The sequence below is a fragment of the Rattus norvegicus genome, chromosome 10, assembly GCF_021556685.1.
Source record: "Rattus norvegicus strain SHRSP/BbbUtx chromosome 10, alternate assembly SHRSP_T2T, whole genome shotgun sequence".
Taxonomy (NCBI): domain Eukaryota; kingdom Metazoa; phylum Chordata; class Mammalia; order Rodentia; family Muridae; genus Rattus; species Rattus norvegicus.
The window spans coordinates 63,579,807-63,599,872 of NC_141543.1; the positions used below are offsets into that span (position 1 = coordinate 63,579,807).

At 42.6% G+C, this 20,066-nt stretch overlaps 1 protein-coding gene across 2 annotated transcripts in view; it reads left to right on the forward strand.

Moving 5' to 3' along the window:
* The window catches only part of Ncbp3 (nuclear cap binding subunit 3), a 29,699-nt gene extending 10,261 nt beyond the window's left edge, over window positions 1–19,438 (forward strand). The window contains exons 4-13 of one of the 2 annotated variants that reach the window (NM_001108281.1): window positions 5,457–5,582; window positions 6,090–6,218; window positions 6,437–6,513; window positions 7,527–7,635; window positions 9,578–9,677; window positions 10,667–10,770; window positions 13,252–13,546; window positions 14,811–14,965; window positions 17,027–17,188; window positions 18,193–19,438. In NM_001108281.1, the coding sequence (NP_001101751.1) occupies window positions 5,457–5,582; window positions 6,090–6,218; window positions 6,437–6,513; window positions 7,527–7,635; window positions 9,578–9,677; window positions 10,667–10,770; window positions 13,252–13,546; window positions 14,811–14,965; window positions 17,027–17,188; window positions 18,193–18,428 (1,493 nt within the window). In that variant the 3' untranslated portion in view covers window positions 18,429–19,438. The remainder of the gene's footprint in view (window positions 1–5,456; window positions 5,583–6,089; window positions 6,219–6,436; window positions 6,514–7,526; window positions 7,636–9,577; window positions 9,678–10,666; window positions 10,771–13,251; window positions 13,547–14,810; window positions 14,966–17,026; window positions 17,189–18,192) is intronic. The other variant, XM_087572936.1, reaches the window with a different exon arrangement.
* Window positions 19,439–20,066: the final 628 nt, after the last annotated feature.

Here is a 20,066-nt window from a genome sequence, read left to right on the forward strand (position 1 = left end):
AGTAAAATATAAAAATAAAAAAATTACATGAAAAAATAATACTTTATGTCAGCAGTTTTAATTATCATGATGGACTATCATGTCAAAACAGATTCAAAGGGCTGACAGTGTAACTCAGAAGTAGTACGCTTGCTTAGCATGCACATGACAGGGCCCATAATATGGAACAAATAAAATAAATAATTTTTCTTTAAACTTACACTTAAAAAATAATAAATTTTTTAAAAATTTGTTTTCTCGTGTATTACATACTGGTCATAGTTTCTGCTCCTTCCTCCCTCCCAGCCCCTCTCCCCTACCTTCCATCTTGGAGACTCAGGCAGGCCTCCCAGGGATACCAACCAAACATGGTATATCAAGTTGCAGTAACACTAGGCGCCTCCCCTCATATTAAGGCTGGAAGGGTTAACCCAGAAAGAGAAAAAGGGTCTTAAAGGCAAGCAAAAGTCAGAGACAGCCCCTGCTCCCACTGTTAGGAGTCCCACAGGAAGACCAAGCTACACAACCATAATATGTATGCAGAAGGCCTGGATCTGATCCATGCAGGCTCCCTGATTGTCAGTCCAGTTTCTGTGAGCCCCTGTGACCCAGGTTAGTTCATTCTGTGGGTTTTGTTGTAGTGTTCATGACCCCCTGAGTCCTGCAGTCTTTCCTCTCCTTCTGTAGGATTCCCCAGGCTGTGGGTCTCTGTATCTGTTTGTCAGTTGCTGGATGAAGCCTCTCTGATGACAGTTATGTTAGGCTCCTGTCTATGAGTATAACAGATACCATTAGGAATTGTTTCATTGACTTTGGGGGGCGGGGTGTTGCTGGTCATCTTTGGTTTTATCCTGGGTCTCTGGGCTATCCAGCCTTTGGATCCTGGCCCCAGGCAGTGTTGGAGTGGGCTCTAGTTTGTGGCATGGGTCTCAAGCTGGAGCCTTTCACCCTTTAGTGCTTAAACTATTTTTTTAATCTGTAGGCTTTCCTCTTTTTAATAATGTGATATTTTATAGTATATGCTATGATGTGGTGATACTGAGTTTTGTTATCTTTTTCATGTGCCTGACTCATCGATTAAGTTTGTTTTACTAGATGAACAAATATGTATCCTCCCTGTCTCACTGTGTAGTCTTGGCTGGCCCAGATCTCACTGTATAGACCAGGCTGGTCTTGAACTTACAGATCCCCCTGCCTCTGCTTCTCCAGTGCTGGGATTAAAGGCGTGTGATATTACCACCATGCCTGGCTCTATCTTGTTCTTTTTGTTTTTCATTTTTGTTTTTGTTTTTGTTTTATGTTACATTCTGTGGAACCATCTCTTGACATACCATAGCCTTCTAAAATCTTTTTAGATTTTAACTTTTGGCTCAAGGAACTAAGAAGAATGTAGAACTAGCTAGCACTCACCTTGTACAACAAGGTGTCCTAGAACTCAGGGGGACCTTCCTGCCTCTGCCTGTTTTCAGTGCTAGAATTACAGATGCAGTACTGCCAATATTACCACAACTGGCATTGCCCTACAGTCCATCCTTTTAAATCTCAGCCTCAGTGCTGGAATTAAGGCCCACACCATCATACATGCTATATTGCCTATTTTTTAATTGGATTTTTTCTTTTCTATCTTTTTTTTTCTTTTGGGATATTAGAGTCCCTTATATAGTGCAGATGTTATCGTTTTGATGGAGGTATAATTTGCAAATACACTCTTCTATTTTATAGAGTGTCTCTTCATTCTGTGATTATTTCCTTTATTATAAGGAAGTTTTTGAGTTTGGTATAATCCATCTGTTTAGTTTTGGTTTTGTTTCCTGTACTTAGGGGATCTTATCCTAGGAATTCTTTTCTATTCCAGTGGCCTGAAGCTTTCCTCCTGTTTTCTTTTGGTAATTTGTTTCAGATTTTTCAAATCTTTTTTTTTTTTTTCTTTTCTTTTCTTTTTTTCAGAGCTGGGGACTGAACCCAGGGCCTTGTGCTTGCTAGGCAAGCGCTCTACCACTGAGTTAAATCCCCAACCCCTCAAATCTTTTTAAAAGAAAAATTTTGCTTTATGTCTATGAGTGTTTTGCCTGCATGTTTGTCTGTGTTCTGTGTACACAGTCCCTGAGAACAAATCCAGGTCCTCTGCAAGAGGAACAAGTTTTCTTACTCCTGAGCCATCTCTCCATCCCTTAAGTATTTCTCAGGTGTGCCCAGCCTGCACTCCATGAGCTGCATGAACATCAGGGTAACTATGAATGTGCCACAACACAGAGCTATACACTTTCTTAATAAGAGTTTGCATGTATGATTTTTCTGTTTTGTTTTATTTCATAACTTGATTACATGGTTCTCCAACATGAACTCTGTAATGAAAGATCCTGTTGCAGTGTTGGAAGATTCGGCATGGCTCCATACATTTGGAGTTAATAGCAAGCCTGCTTCTACCATCTAGGCTCAGGCTTCTCAAACCTCTAGCCTGTAACCTTCAAGATAGCACTGGGAGTGGGAATGTAAATTGGAATAGCTGTGTGGAAGAAAATGCTATGTGTGCTCCTTAAAAAAAGTTAAGCAGTAGGACTGCCATAGAACCTAGTTAGTACACCACTTCTGAGCACATAGCTAAAGAAAAGCAGAATGTGAAGAGTGCATTTGCATTTATTGTAGCACTATTCATATAGCCAAGATAGGAAATTAAATAAAACGCTCATTTCTGGTGCTAGGGATTAAAGCTGAGGCCTTACACATCCTAGGTAAGCCCTATCTCTGAGCTACATCTGCCCCACAAGCTGATGGATAGATTAAAACAAACATGTGGTACAAACTCCCATGGAATACTATTCAGCTATAAAAAAGCGAAGGTCTGTTGCTGTGCCAACATGGTAGAAGTAGAGGTCGTTATGTTAAGTGAAATAGGCCTGCCACAGATCAACAGTACACATGACTCCATTATGAGCTCCGAAATAGATGAGTTCAGCAGCAGTGCACAGTCAGATGCTGGTTAACAGCCTGTGAGAAAAGGAGGGATAGGGGTTGGAGAGAGTCGATCCGGGGTTGTAGCTATAGTTTGGAGTAAGAAGATCTGGTTGTGGAATTGCATGGGAGGGTGATTATGGAGACTTATTTTGCAGTATGTCTCTCAAACCTCTAAAGGAAAGAGTTTGACTGTCTGTACCAGAAATGAGTCCTAAATGCCTGCTTTACTTTCTGTTTCTGACACAGGGCCTCACCCTATAGCCCAGACCTTTCTTAAACTCACTGTGTAGTTTTGAGTTCTCGGTGATCCTCCTGCTTCAGTCTTGTGTGTGCTAGGTTCCCAGGCCTGAGCCAGCATGTCCTGTTCTTTCTCAGGATCAGCGCAAAGGAAGACGTGCCTAAGGAGTAGTGAGGGCAGGATTGTCAGACTTACCTGAGACGAGGAAGGGAGGGTGCGAGGCCCTAGTTATGTGTGGGGTGTCTTATTTGCATAAGATTTAGAAATTAACACGACTTGTACAGATTGGTAGGCTTCTGTCATCTCCATACATGTACATGTGAGCTTTGTTCAGATGCTCCCTCCAGCGCTCCCTCCTGCTCCACTCCTCCCCACTGCGCCCGGTGCACAGCCCCTTCCCTCATAGTCTCTGCTTGAGGTCCTTAAAGGGATCGAACAAGACCAGGTAGTACCTATATAAGGATTTTCAAATTCTTAATGACATATTTACATATTCTACAATTAAAAAGGTTAAATAAGATAATCTACTCAAAGTATTTCATGGAAACAGTCAAATGACCATGGCTTTTAACTTTTTTTCACCAGATATAACTGCTCTTTTCAGTGTATTGTGAATAGGACCAGGCTTTTTCCTATAGCTACTGAGGTGTTGTTTTTTTTTTTGTTTTTTTTTTTTAAGATTTATTTTATTTATATGAATACACTGTAGCTGTCTTCAGACACACGGGAAGAAGGATGGTTGTGAGCCACCATGTGGTTGCTGGGAATTGAACTCAGGACCTATGGAAGAGCAGTCAGTGCTCTTAACCTCTGAGCCACCTCTCCAGCCCAAGAAGCGAACTTTTTTTTTTTTTTTTTTTTTTTTTTTTTTTTTTGGGTTCTTTTTTTCGGAGCTGGGGACCGAACCCAGGGCCTTGCGCTTCCTAGGTAAGCGCTCTACCACTGAGCTAAATCCCCAGCCCGAGGTGTTGAATGCTATATAATGATGTCTTTATTTGCGGATGTGCATGCTCTGGTGTGCAGAGGTGCGAAGACAACTTCCAGGAGCCGCGTCTTACCTTCCACCTTGTTGAGTGGTCTCTTTATGCTGTGCTATGTCCTCCAGGCCTGCTGAGCCATGAGCCCTGCCTCTGCCTCCCGCCTGTAGAGTCTGGGGTTACAGATGCATGCCACTGCGTCTGGCTTCTTAGGTGGGGCCTGGGGTTGGAACTCAGTTCCTCAGGCTTATGTTGTAGCCAGCTCTTTAACTGCTGTGCCACACCGGGTATTGTTGATAACTTTTTTTTTCATTCAATATGTTTTAGAATCTCTGGTGTATATAATCCACCCCTTACCCCCGTGTTATATTCTATGTATAGTTTGAGTAAATCATAAGTTATTTAATATGGGTAAGCCATAACTTATTACCCTCATGGCTGCTGGATTATTAGAAATAGTGCTGTCTTAAACATTGTTATGTAAACTCCTTTGTGAACTCACAAATGTATTAGGATTGATGCTGAGAAGTCACAGATATTTATTTATTTATTTATTTATTTATTTATTTATTTATTTATTTATTTTGTAGGATATGTGCTAGAGTACATTCTGATACCCTTTGGAGTATCCTTGTCCTTACTTCCCCTAGGAGGAAAAGCAACTCTTCCCATGTGGCCTATGTTTCATGGAAAAGACAAAATCTGCTCAGTAAAAACTAGTCTTTTTTATTGGTTTTAGACAGGGTCTCACTATGTGGTCTTGGCTGGTCAGGAACTCACAGTGATCTGCCTGCCCGTCTCCTGAATGCTAGGATTGAAGGTGTCCACTTCCACACCCAGCTTGGTAGCTTCTTAATATGAACTTTCCAGATTAGTAGGAAGGTTAGCCTATCTCTTCATGTTTTTACCTATCTATATACATTGTTTCACAATTTTTGTTCCTTTTTTAGTTTTTTTTTTCTTTCTGATTTGTAGGATGTCTTTTTTCTTTATTTTTGGGGGAGGGACAGGACAGTAGGGTTTGAGAAAGGCCCCATACTGTGAACAGTCCTGTGTGGCCGTGTATTTATCCATGCTGTCCATTTCCTCTGTCTGAGCCCTGGGTGGCTGTCCTGAATCACGTCATTTGCTTAATGTGGGTCAATGCAGACATTAAAGAATTTGACCCTACCCTCTTGTTCTGTGCTCCTTTGAAATAATTACTGTTTCAGCTTCTTCCTCTTCTAGAATCATTATCTAAACCATTGTAAAGAATTGCTAGCAAGCTGTACACAGCCGGTAGGAAAATTCTGTGTCTTGTTTTCTAGCAATCCCCAAGGTAAGACTGGAGACGATCTACATTTGTGGCGTGGATGAGATGAGTACCCAGGACATCTTTTCCTACTTTAAGGAGTACCCTCCAGCTCACATTGAGTGGCTGGATGACACCTCCTGTAAGTACACCCACATTCTCTGTTTACTGTGCATTTGTTTATGAGTTTTAAAGGTTTTGCCATCTTTGATGGTGAATAATTATTGCCCAAACTGCTTATGCTTAACTTTTGTCTCTAGCCTAGGAGAAAAAAAGTTAGCCTAATAGTACTTCCGTAGCAGTCACTGTGTTGCAGGGGGATTTCTTAGGGTAGCAGGTCTTACTTTAGCCCAGCCTGGCCTAGCACTAGAGAGAGTTCACTCCGCCTGCCAAGTGTTGGGGCTGTAAGTGTGTGCTGCCACGTTTGGCTTCAGGCAGTCCATTGGGTAGAACAGTTATTGGTTGATTGGGTTTGAGAATGTAGCTCCAGACGACATTCATGAGACATTGGCCACCAGTCTACTTTTTCGTGAGCTGGTTTTTACATTGACTAACAGCCTCTGTAGCCAGTTAGACTGTGGCAGTGAACCTGATGCCAAGTCTGCTCACAGAAAGCTTACGCTTGTATGTGGGTGATGTTTTGTTTTAGGTAATGTGGTTTGGCTAGATGAGATGACAGCCACACGAGCTCTCATCAATATGAGTTCTCTGCCTGCCCAGGATAAGATAAGAAGCAGAGAAGCCAGTGAAGACAAGTCGTCTGAGAAAGACAAGAAAGGTAACTGCACACAAGGAGGGCCCTTGCCGTCCTGCACTGACCTGTTCAGGGCCTTGAGTAGAGCATTATGAACATTGCCTCACCAGATGTTTCTGAGGTAAATTATGATACTCGGGTTTATCAGTCAATAGGAGTAGGAAACACTGGGCTTTTTAAACTTTACAAGTTTATGATGGGGTTACATTAAGGTTCCTCTTGTCCCTCACACTCCATTTTAGACAAGCAGGAAGACAGTTCAGATGACGACGAGACTGAAGAAGGAGAAGTTGAAGATGAGAATTCAAGTGATGTAGAGGTTAGTAATAGGGCAAAGATATCTGTAAGGTTTTATTGAAAAAAATGCTTACTGTCTTTTTAAATGTAAGACTTAAAGACTTAGTAAGCTGTGCTCTTTGTCTAGCTTTTACTGTGGAGCCTTCTACCGTGCACCAGACTCTTGGCTTTTAGTTTGTGTGGATGTAACAGTTCATCTTGGAATCTTAGAATAGTGGTTATACTTGTGTAGAAGAGAAAATGGGTTTATTAAGAAACACTTTGAAGTGTTACCTAATCAATAAAATAAGAGAAAGCAAGTAGGGTTTGTTAGAAATGTTGGAGAGTATTCATTTGAAACATTTGTGTGTGTGTGTGTGTGTGTGTGTGTGTGTGTGTGTGTGGTGCTGGGACAAACCTAGGGCCTCGCACATGTTAGGCGAGTGCTGTGCCTCTGCTCTGTGTCTTCAGCTGAGTATATTCATTTCATGTTTAAATATTAAAAAGTGGTTAAGTGTTTACTATATACCAAATTCTGGGAACAAGCTATTGTTTTTTTAAAAAAACAAGCCCTTGCCTCGCTGTAATTATATTCTAGAGGGGAAGTCAGATACAGTTGCATGGTGTTAGGAGACACAGCAGCACTATGAAGACTGTAAAGGATGAAGGGAAAGAGATTAAGGGCTACAGGGATGGTATGTGCTGTGCTTTCAGAGGACCTAAGTTCCATTCCCAACACCCATGTGGGATGGCTTATGGCTGCTCGCTATACCCACTACAGGGTGTCTCGCTTTGTTCTGTCCTCTGTAGACAACTGCACTCATGTGCACACAGCTCCACACAGACACATATAATGCACGTAGTTTTAAGAAGTGTTTATAATAAAAGAGATAGAAAATGATGGGGATTACTTTTTAAGGGAGATAGTCTCCAGAGGAGCAGGTGCTATAACACTGATGGGTATAAATGACAGAATGCTTCCTAGTGGTGACTGTTCAGAAAAAGTATGAAATACTTGAATTTTTATATTGAAAGTATTTTTCCTTTTCTCTTAAGTTGGACACATTGTCTCAGGTAGAAGAAGAGTCTCTGTTAAGAAATGACCTTCGTCCAGCTAACAAACTCGCTAAAGGAAACAGACTGTTCATGAGATTTGCTACGAAAGGTAAATTTGATATTTGGTATTAATTTTTGGTTAGAATGATGAAATTATTAAGTAAAACTTTCCCGTTGACTGGAAGCTAGCTCAAATAATGCCGAAGCTCCTTTTAAACAAATCCTTTAGGAAAAAGCAGCTCCCTGACTGAGAAGCCATCTCTTTCACATTTGTATTTGCTAGTATTTATTCACTGTTACCTCCCATGCATGCTTATGATGTATTGGATCCCATTTTATCCTCTTCGTGTTCATATATTCCCACCCTTTCCCTTTTGACCTCTCCCCTTTTACCCAGTGCTGAAATCCACATAGAAAAACAGACAGGGTGCTTTGTGAGCCTTTGATTTTGTTTTTCAAAGCAGGGTTTCTCTGTGTAGCCCTGGCTATCCTAGAACTGGCTCTGTAGACCAGGCTGACCTGGAACTCAAGGCTCTACCTGTCTCTGTCTCTCAAGTGCTGGGATTAAATGTGAGCCACATTTAATCTGGCTTGACACTGTTTTTATGAAGTAAGGTTTTTTTTTGTTGTTTTTTGTTTTGTTTTGTTTTGTTTTTTTCTTTTTTTTGGAGCTGGGGACCGAACCCAGGGCCTTGCGCTCGCTAGGCAAGCACTCTACCGCTGAGCTAAATCCCCAACCCCATGAAGTAAGTTTTATTACAGTCGGGTTTTTGTTTGAGCCGTAGGTACTGAGCACTGGAACAGAGGGCATTGGCAGTGCTCAGGGTGCCCTCTAACATTCTTTTTTTTTTTTTTTTTGGTTCTTTTTTTCGGAGCTGGGGACCGAACCCAGGGCCTTGCGCTTCCTAGGCAAGCGCTCTACCACTGAGCTAAATCCCCAACCCGCCCTCTAACATTCTAACCCACCCCTGAAGTGCTGCTGTGGGTGAGGATTTAGTTAGGGTATACTGGTCTGACCCAGGCCGTCATCCAGACGCGTGTCTGTGGCAAGAGAGCTGGCTTTGAAATGAATGAGACTCCTTCAGCATACACTGAGTCTACCACTGTGTCCATCCTGGTCATCCTGGTAGGTAACAAAGCGATGGCCAGTGGTAAAGGTGTTCCTTCAGCTCCACTGTCACTACACTTGAATCCACCTGGAATCACCGGATCAGGGATTCTCCCACCAAGGCCTAGGCCAGCATCTAGCATGTTGGTAGAAGTCTGATTTTGCAGAAACTCCTCCTGAACCAGAGCTATGTGTGCAGTATACCTTTGCCTTTGGTGTCTTGGGCTGGTTTCAGGTGAGATATAAGTTGAGCAACCTAGGCCCCTCAGTGTAGTAGAGAATGAATACCAAACGCCCCTTATGCACTGGGAGAGCCCACTGTCTACCATGTCTGCCTGCTTCATGAAGTTCTCATGTGTCTTGTCATAGAGGATGCTGACTTTCATTAATACCAGCAAGTAAGCCAGCATTTTGTGCCAAATAACAGATAAATGAGTCTTAAAGTGCTGAGCTTGGCCCTGCCACAACTTCCTAGGGAACAGGAGCATATGGTAGGAGTCCATTGTTGACAGTGTTGCCATCCGTGTGTCTACCATAGTGCCATATGAGGATAGGTAGCTTTGGTGTTCTATCTCTGCATAATTTCTGTGCCCCTATATTCCAGCAGAAGAAATGTGCTTGCTGGTATCTTATCTTGGTAGAACTTTCACTGTATGTCCTAATTTGGAACAGTGCCATGAGGGTACTGAAGGTCTTTCAGGGGTTGATAGAATGGGCTGTTGCAAATAGTGTTTTGGTAATCATGGATGTGCAGATTTGTTTTGGGCATATATCCAAAAGTAGTATAGATGGATTATTTGGACTTTTTATTGTTATATTGCATACTTAAGGTCAATCTGAACTGCATGAAACCCTGCCTCAAAATACAAACATCAACAATCAACCAGTCAATATTATTTTCACTCTCATAGGAAACCCTAAGTAACTGTTCTATTAACTTTAGATGACAAAAAGGAACTTGGAGCAGCCAGAAGAAGTCAATATTACATGAAATATGGAAATCCAAATTATGGAGGCATGAAAGGAATTCTGAGCAATTCATGGTGAGTCCAAAACCTTAAAATATGATGGCTGTTTGTCTATCTTAATGTTTTTATTAGCACATAATAGACTTCATTATGACATCAATGTACATGGAGATAATGCATTTTGATAGTTTGATCTTGGCCTCTCCTGTCCCCACCCACTCCTCTTCAACTAGTTCCCTTCTACCTTGACAGCTCTCTTGTGTGTGTGAGTGACCCCTTGAGTTTTGTTAGGGTTTTTTACAGGAGCACGGGTATCTTACCAGTAGTCACTGAAGACAACTTCTCCCTCCCTACTCAACTACAAATTGCATATAAATCATGGGACCCTGTGAGTCCGTCCCTATTCCATAACAGAGTTGATGAACTCAGTCTTGGGTAGGTTTCTGCCAGAATCACAGCTTGAGATGAGTGCTGCAATCATGCCATACCCAGGAAGTTCTTCTTCAGCTATTAGTTCTTTCCTGGCCCTTCCTCCACAGTGTTTCTTAAGACTGAAGGGGTGATACAGATGTCCATTTATGGTTAGGCACTCAGGAGTTTTTTATTCTTGGCGTTTTGTCAATTTCAGGTTTGTTTCGTTTTTTTTTTTGTTTTTTGTTTTTTTTTTTTTGGTTTTGGTGTTTTTGAAACAGTGTCTCAGGTAACCCAGGCAAGTCTCAGACTCTTATGTGGCCAGACAGAACGTTGAACTCCTGATCCTCTTGCCTCTACCTCCCAAGTGTTGGAACTACAGACATGTGCTATCAAGCATGGTTTTAAAATATAATAATTTGAACACTGCTTGAGCTGTTTTTCATCCTTTGTGGGTATTCTGTGGCGGAATGTCAGAACCAATGTGGACTGAAGGCCAGTGAGGGAAGAGCTCAGGAGTCTTAGCTGTGCAGTGATGTGAGAACGCTGCTCCGGCAGGCACCTGAGGCTGCCGTTGTGGAGCTGGAGTGAAGTAGATCTCCACATCCTTCCTATCGGTTTCTGACGGTGTGCTTATTTTGGCAATATTGCAGGAAGCGAAGATATCATTCCCGTCGCATTCAGCGGGATGTGATCAAGAAGAGAGCCCTGATTGGGGATGACGTTGGCTTGACGTCGTATAAACACCGACATTCCGGTAGTTGCCTGCTCAGCTCTTGGGTAGACACACACGTTTGGCTCTCGAAATTGTATTTTTATTCTTAACACAATCTTTTAAGGTTCCAAACTATTATCCTCTCTTCCTTGTCCCCAACCTCTGCCAGGAAAGTAAGTCAAGTCGTGGTTAATTTTAAATTACCCATGCAAGAGGTCACATTTTATAAAACCATTCTAATAAAAAGGACCATATGTTACAGAAAGAAAATTAAAATAAAAATTTCTTAGGAATTTAATTTTTCTTCTATTAATGCAACAACTGCATGGAAACAGCCTTATCAATGGACTGACTTTGTTTTCCCTTTCCAATGATGTGAGTAGGTTGCTGTGTTGAGTGTTTTCACACATTGGTTTTTTATATGAATGCTGCCAAGATATGGGACATTGTGACTTGAGGCTTTTTTCTTTCTTTCTTGTATCTTTATTATAAAGGAACCATTTTCATTATGTTTTCTAAAAGATTGAATTTAATGTTGAGGTGTACAGTCTTCTACTTTATAGAACTAGGTAAGTCAGTATGCAAACAAAATACCGTGCCTGGGTGTCGCTGTCACTGGACGAGACAGGGTGGAGTGGAGTACATATACTTTTACTAATGGATGTGAGCAGAATTGTGTCTCTGAAATCTGCTTATTAGTTACACATGCAGTCTCTGTTACACTTCCACAGTTTCAGTTACTTTAAGACACTGTTAGCTGGGTGGGTGCCACACACCATTAATCCCAGCACTCAGCACTCCAGGAGGCAGAGGCCAGAGGATCTCTGTGAGTCCCAGGCCAGCCTGCTCTACAGAGGCTAGACAGAGGAAACCGTCTTAAAAAACAGACAAAAAGAGATACTGTTGTAACCTACTCTTTATGCCCCTAATTCAGCTATTCTAGTACAGTAACTGATTTCATTTTACATATTGTCTACTTTCAAAGAATTATAATTATTGTAAATGTATACTTTATATTTCTACTCAACTGCAAGCATTATTTCATGTTCTTTTTTTTTTAAGGATTTTATTTTTGACTATTTGTGGATAGGAGGGTGTTGGTGTATGTAGCACCTGTGGCTGCCAGGAGAGGGTGTCAGATTCCCTTGGAGCTGGAGTTACAAGTCATTGACTCTGGTTCACTGCAAGAGTGGGTATGCATTTTTAACCACTGAGCCATCTTTCTATCCCCCTAGCCCATAAACTTTAGAGTTAATGTTAATTTTTATTATGAGAGTGAGTTACCATGTGGCATGAAGTTACACTGAACACTGAATTACTGCATAGTGAATCATAGAAAACATCTGGTCATACTATTTTCATCAACTGATCCATGTGTAACCTTACTGTACCCATTTTTTTTTCTTTTTTTTTTTTTTTCTTTTTTTTTTTTCAGAGCTGGGGACCGAACCCAGGGCCTTGCGCTTGCTAGGCAAGCACTCTACCACTGAGCTAAATCCCCAACCCCCCATTTTTTGTTTAAAGACAGTTGATTTAATCTGTACTGTAAATTAATTGGCATTGAATTCACAACTGAGGGCACTATAGCTCATGCTTGAACAAGGCTAATTTAGTATAGGTATTTTCTTCATGAGGTACACCACCATCCTTTTACACCAGACAACATTTCACTGTATTTCATGGGGGCCTTTTCTTTTTCTCTATAGCCCTGGTATCCTGAAATACACTGTTGTAGAACAGACTGGCCTTGAAATCTCAGAGATTCATCAACCTCTGCCTCAGTGCTGGAATCAAAAACATAAGCCACCATACCCAGCTTAAGGACCATTTTTAAGCAGCGAAAGTATGTGAAGTCACATACCAAAAAAGTGTGAAAACACAGCAGTTAATAGATTGAAAAGAACCTTGCTAACACTAAGAGTAATGACTAAGAACGTGGTGTTGCTATGGCCTTGTCCAGGAAGAACACTTCTGGCCACTCAGGTGTCCTTCAGTCTGCATGTGTCTTCAGATGTTCTTGACAGTACCTTGAGTATGGGTTTAGGAGTCACAAATAAATCTGACATATTTTTAAATATAAAACTCCTGGGCTGGAGAGATGGCTCAGTGGTTAAGAGCACTGACTGCTCTTCCTAAGGACCTGAGTTCAATTCCCAGCAACCACATGGTGGCTCACAACCATCTGTAATGAGATCTGGTGCCCTCTTCTGGTGTGTCTGAAGACAGCTACAGTGTACTCACATACATGGAATAAATAAATAAAAAATCTTAAAAAAAAACCTCATGAATGATGAAGATTGCTCATATTTTGTACATGAGTTTATACTACTGTATTCATGCGTTAGCCAGTCTCTTGGATAAACAAGTAAGAATGAGAGTGGCGTCCAGTTGACAGTTTTATAGGCAGTTCTCCTGTACAGTCTCAGTGGGAGCATTCTTCCCTTCTACCAATGTTGAGTGGAAATCATACTTGTTAGTTTAGCCTTTAGTTTAGTACTAACCTTTTGGGTTAAATTTCTTCAGGATTAGTAAACGTTCCTGAGGAACCCATTGAGGAAGAGGAGGAGGAAGAGCAGGAGGAAGAGGACCAGGACATGGATGCTGATGACAGAGTCGTGGTGGAGTACCATGAGGAGCTCCCAGCTCTCAAGCAGCCCCGTGAGCGGAGCATGTCTAGGCGATCCAGTGCGAGCAGCTCCGACTCCGACGAGATGGACTATGATCTGGAACTGAGGATGATCTCCACTCCCTCCCCAAAGAAAAGCATGAAGATGACCATGTATGCAGATGAAGTTGAGTCTCAGTTGAAAAGCATTAGGTACAATTGTTTTCCTCTTTTTAGTCAACTTAACTTTAAATTTACTTACGTGTTTTGCCAATACTAAGGATTGAACCCAGGAGGATGTCTTGTGTACATACTAGGTAAACACTTTCCCACTGAGATATAACTCTGTGATTTGATTTTATTTTTCAAGACAGGATTTCTTTGTGTAGTCTTGGCTCTCCTGGAACTCATTCTGTAGACCAGGCTGGCCTTGAACTCATGGAGATCTGCCAGCTTCTGCTCCTAAGTGCTGGAACTAAAGTCCTGCACCACCACACCTGGCTTTGATTTTCTTTCTTTAATATTTATATTGTATATGTTTGCCTGCATGAATGTCTCCGTTTACCATATTCATGTCATACCCTCAAAGGTCATAAAAGGCCATTAGATCCCCTGGAACTATAGTTGCAGATTGTTGTGTGCTGTCATGTGGATGCTAAGATTCAAGTCCTGTTCCTTTGGAAGAGCAGCCCGTGCTCTTAAAATGCTTAACTCTTAAAAGCCATGTTTTCAGCCCCTATAATTTGATTTTTAAATGGCAATTACAAGTGTAATTCTTCATGTTGTAATCATTTTTATACTAGTTTTCATTCTTCTACCATGAGTATTGAACACAAGTGGTCAAGCTTGGAAGCATGTGTCCTTACTTGCAGAGCCATCTTGTTAGCCGTGTGTGTGTGTGTGTGTGTGTGTGTGTGTGTGTGTGTGTGTGTGTGTGCGCAGACCTGCTCCACCGGCATAGTATACTCTCAGGTAGGAAGGAAATGGGCTTTTAGTGTTGATTTGTATGGCTTTGTTCACATCTTTGTGTTTAGTTTTTATAGAACTAATAGAGAATCCTAGCAGAGTAGTGCTGTCACCGTGATAGGAGGGTCTTGTCTGCAGACAGAAGTATCTCCTGTTAAGAAGGGGATTGTAGATTTAACTGTGTCTGAACTACATCCAGGCGTACCTGTGTGAGCAGGGTGTGAGCCTCTTTGCAGGTGTCAGCTTAGTGTTTGCTTACCCTTGGAGAAGGGAGCATCAACTGTAAGTTCTGATAGAGTGTACAGGCATCATGGGAAACCACAGTGTTAAAGCTGGCAGTCTGTCACTATCACCATCTCTTCACAGCGTGGTGATCCTGGTGAGCTATCACAGTGGTATGTGTCAGTGGTGGTCATCTCAAGCTGAGTTTTTCTGAAGTGGGAGACTTTCTTGAATCTTTCCTCACAGTCAAAGTTAGTTACTTGTGCACTCTGCTTTTTTTCCCTTAAAGGAATCCCATGAGGTCAGATAGTATATCCACAAGCAATATAAAAAACCGAATTGGTAACAAATTGCCTCCTGAGAAGTTTGCAGATGTCCGGCACCTTTTAGAGGAAAAGCGTCAGCATTCCTGTCCACGGCCAGCAGGCGGCAGTACTAAACCAGGTACCGTTCTTCCTCTTTTATGCTCCTGACTCCCTTCTTGTAAGCCCCTCGAGTGGCCAGGTTCCATCCCTAGACTAACGTGTCCAGCTCCTCAATATGAAGGTGGCCAAGCTTTCTGCCCAAAGAAAAAGTCAAAAATCTGGCCACAAAATCCCACCAATCCCAGGCCACCCTACCTATATAAAGCCGGCCTCCTGCTCAGTTCTTTGCTCTCAAGCAGAGGCAGCCACCCTCCTGTGTCCTTCCCAATAAATCTCTTCTGAGAGGTTTGTTGTGCAGTGTGACCTTGTGGTATTCATTGGCTCCCAACTGCCAGGATACTTTCCCCTCAGAGTTCTAATCCTTACACTTCTGAGCACCTGAGAGCAGACGGGCTCAGGGTAGGTTCTTCTGAATTCATTTAATTGTTCCTGTTGTGTTTAAATCTTTAGGCATTGAAGTTCATGAGAAAACAAATAAAATCAGATTTTGCAACAAAACTAGTTTTCAGTATTCTTGTTTGAAATAATAAATAAATACTAAATATATTATTTCCCTGGGATATTTTATACCCCAAACCAATAAAGTTGGGTGGTTAGAAACATGTTTGAGTGTGAACTAGATTGTGTATGTGAGCAAACCCTCTAATAGAGCAGTCTAAATGTGTGCTTATGGCAAGGGCTGGCATGTGCAAGTCTTTGGGGAGGCTACAACAGCTGCCGCAGAGCTGCTGAGGAAATGAGAGCCGGCTTTTGGAGAAAGCAGCTTTAGAGCTTAGTCCTGGGAGGCAAACTATCTTTTGAGGTGGGGAATAATATGATTCTTATTTTAAAAGATGTTTTTGGAGGATTAGAATATAGTGGGGATAGAAAACAAAGCAACAAGAGCTAAACTTTTTAGGGACAGTGAAGTCAGGGGTGAGAATGGAAGCCTGGGAAGGAGGAAGAGGGAGGAGGAGCCACTGAAGAGGCTCAGCTTGAGCTCTTTGTGGGTGTTTACCTGAGACGTCAGCAGTCTCAAGGCCGATGGACACGAGGCTGCTGTGGCTGCTGCTCGTTAGTGGAGACCTCAGGCCCATCGGCTTTGTGAGAGACTTGGAGGAGCTCACGCTTAGCTTAGCACACGGTTCCTCTACCCGTGGCCTGCCAGTCTCGTTATACTTAGTGGTTAAATGTAGTGAGTTATTGAGAACCACTTGTATTTTCAAGGATTGTGGCTTCTACCCTTGGGGAGCTTGCAGTATTGTTAACTGAAAAATGTGGTATCTTACTTAGTTTTGCTTGGTTCTGGCAAAGAAAAAAAGAAAAGAAAACTTTGCTTTAAACACTCAGCTGATGGCCTCTGCATCCAAGTTTTAAGTTTTCTTAAGAAAAGCAAGATCAATTATGAACAGAAAAGACTTTTAGAAGTCTTCCCATGCTGGTGCTGTGCTTTCACTGTGGGAAATTTGGGATCAGGTCTTTGGAGAGCTGTATTGATTAGTTTGGTTGGTTGGGGCCTCTGTCTCCTGAGGGCTGGGATTAAAGACATGTGCTACCACCATCTGGTGACTGGCCAGACCTCTTTTAGGAGTCATTTTGGAAGAGAGGATGCCCTGCCACATTAGTTTGTGCAGAACCTGTGGTGTATTTTCTGTATTGTGTGGGAGGGCTCAGCACAGTGTGAGCAGGACCACCCTGACTGGTGGTCCTGGGTGCAGTAAGGAAGAGGGGCAAGCCAGTAAGCAGCACCCCTCCATGGCCTCTGCATCAGCTCCTGCTCCAGGTTCCCACTCTGAATTTCTGCCCTCACTCCTTTTGATGAGTTGTTATATATAGAGAGAGATGATAAACTCTTCCTCCCAGGTTGCTCTTTTTTTTTTTTTTTTTTTTTTTTTTTTTTGGAGCTGGGGACCAAACCCAGGGCCTTGCGCTTTCTAGGTAAGCGCTCTACCACTGAGCTAAATCCCCAGCCCCCCCAAGTTGCTTTTGATCATGGTATTTGTCACAGCAGTAGAAACCATGGCTAAGACAAAAGCCAGGATACTGAAGTAAAACACATACACTTGCTAACTTTTTTTGCACACTTTTTCTCTTTTTGCAGATATTCGCCAGCGGTTAGGAAAAAGACCGTATTCTCCAGAAAAGGCTTTTAGCAGTAACCAGGTGGTCCGGAGAGAGCCGTCTTCGGATGTACATAGTAGGCTAGGTGTTCCCAGGCAAGATGTTAAAGGCCTCTACTCTGATACTCGGGAGAGGAAGTCAGGTGAGCAGCACCTCACATTGGTGGAAGGGAAGGAGTGGGGACCAGCGTTGTAACTCAGAAAGTAGGGCTGGGTTGTTCCCCTTCAGTTAGCGAGACTGCCTTTGTTCACATCAGCATCAGCACCATGCCTAGGGGGAGGAGAAGGAGTTATATATCCTTTCTTCTTTTTAGTTTCACATTTAGTTTCTTTGTTCACACATATGTCTAGTTTTTTTATGTATTTTTTTCCTAACTTCCATTTTGTTTTACTCTTCGTAAGTAAAACTTTTTTTTTTTTTTTTTTTGTTCTTTTTTTTGGAGCTGGGGACCGAACCCAGGGCCTTGCGCTTCCTAGGTAAGCGCTCTACCACTGAGCTAAATCCCCAGCCCCGTAAGTAAAACTTTTAATTATCCTGTAGTGTGTGTATACCACCACATTCTAAACACACACTTTGTTAGATTTTAATAAAACACTTTTCTTTTGAGATTTATTTTATGTGTTTTACTTACATGTTTGTGTGTGTACCGTGTATCTGTCTGGTGCCCTTGGAGGTTAGAAGAGGGCATTGGACCCTGGAAGTAGAGTTACGGATTGGTGTGAAGTGCTATGTGGGGTTGGAAACGTAACCAGGTCCTCTACAAGGACAAGTGCCCCTAACCGAGAAGGCCTCAGCCCGATACAGAAACATTCTTTAAAAATGGATAGCTGAAAACCTGAGGAGAATTGTTCATAGTGAAATAGATCCTTCAGTCTGCAGAGTGTGAGAGCTGGCAGTTTCTTGGCAGACTGAGGGGGACACAGCATGGGTTGTGATGTGTGTCCCTCCTGGGAAAGAGGCGAGTGTTTATCCAGTGCCTGGTGTGAGGACTCTCCCATTGGGTCTCAGGGTGTCCACTCACAGACTGGTGTCAAGCCCCTCTGCCGATGTTTCCTGTGTGGCAGGTGTTGGCGGTGCGCCTGCTTCCTCAGAACTATGTGGTGCTCAGCACTGATTGCCAACTGAAGTGTCTTCTCACCCCAACAGGTGGTTTATGGACTCGCTTAGGATCTACACCCAAGACCAAAGAAAAGAACACGAAGAAAGTGGATCATAGGGCATCTGGGACTGAGGAAGATGACTCAGAGCTTCAGAGGGCATGGGGTGCTCTGATTAAAGAGAAAGAACAGTCTCGACAGAAGAAGAGTCGGCTGGATAGCTTGCCGTCACTCCAGATCGAAGTCAGCCGGGAAAGTAGCTCTGGTTCAGAGGCAGAGTCCTGATGCCCTGGCCTTGGCAACTGCCCTTAATCGGACGTTCTTTTATGGATGGGGCGTGCAGTAGGAACCTCCCTTGCAGGAGTTGGCGCCCTTCCCTTCTGCACCCTGAACACTTACTGTCCTAGTAGGACAGCTGAAGAGTGTGACGAGTTTGGAAGGTGTCTCTGTCTTGTGCTGCAGAGTTACAGTTCTGGGCCCTCGAGTCTTTTCCCCACCACCCACAAGCTTTACCCTCGGAGTTAAAGGCAGCCCTCCAGATTTTGTAGACGTTTTCTTAATATTTTTAACATTGTGTCTTTTAAAAGAAATGTTTTACACAGTCATCCAAAGAGCAGAGAACTGAACTTCTCACTGTTGCCTTGGCCCTGACAGCTCTTGCCAGCACCCTTTCCCAAGAAAAGTCAGTTCTCAGGTGCTTATTGGACAGTCTTTGAGGGGGAAGATGGGGGAAGCTGCCAGCTTGGCCTTCCAGGACCTTAGGTGGTGGCTCCGAGTCTCACAGACCTGACGTGAGATGCATCTGCCCTCAGGGTAGATAGGTATGCAGCAGCAATCAGAAGTGCTGCTGTCTCCCAGGGGTTTCTTTCAGGGCCTTTTCCTGGCTGGTAGCCTGATATAAAGATCAAGTTCAGTGCTGTAGGACATCTAGGGACAAACAACTGTGACTTCTGGATTTGGAGTTGATTTCTGTGCTTAGGGGTGGGGTCTTGTGTTGATGTTGAACAATTTTTAAGTCTGTATTATGTTTAAAAACTATTAATGACTTAAAAGTTTAAATTTTTAATTTTTATATGTGGATATTCCTCCTGTTGGCTAAGGGGAAGCTCAAGTGGTGTCTTTTGTGTTGTTAAATATACATTATATACTTTGGAAGAAGGCAAAGAAAGGAGTCTCATTATTTTGAATGATACCAATTGTATGGTCTGTTGTATTTGAGTTCAACTTGCTTTGTGGCGACTATGTGATGGGTTCTTGTTCATTAACACTTTCTAGAAGTGACACCCTGAGAATTCATTCTTTCTGAGAATTCAAGTCTCTGACTTGTCATTGAAGACTTATTCAAAAATAGCAAATAATCTCTTTTCAAATTATTGCTCCATGGAAAGGCAGTAGATTACTTGGCTTCTCATCTGACTTTTACTTTGTAGTATTTTAATACTGTATTACTCTGCAGGCTGAAAAGTGGTGTTTCACTTGAGTGTGTGCGTTAAGACTCCGTTGGGATATCACGCTCTTCACCTGCCTAGATTGTTCTGTACCCAGGAGATCAAAGAGCACTTGACTTGTGGTTGAGCACGTGTCCCTTGGTGGCTGCCGCACTGTGAATGAACAGTGTTGCAGTGTTGTAAGTAAAGAAGTAGAAGGCTTCAGAACTAAGTTGTAGCAAAGCTGCACCGTATGTATTATTTTGGTAACAACTCCACCCCCGCACTGGAAAGACGGGAGCACATAACTAAAGTGGCTTGGCTTCCGAGGATCCTAGAAAGAGAAGTAAGAACTCCTGCAGTTGAGACCTAAGGCCTCCAAGGTTTCTAAGTTTCTCTTGCCCCATGTAGCTCACAGCTCACAGTCAGGTTCTTAGAGATTCAGGCTATGGTAGAGTGAGAAGGAAAAGGCCTGAGAACAGAGACCTGGATGTCT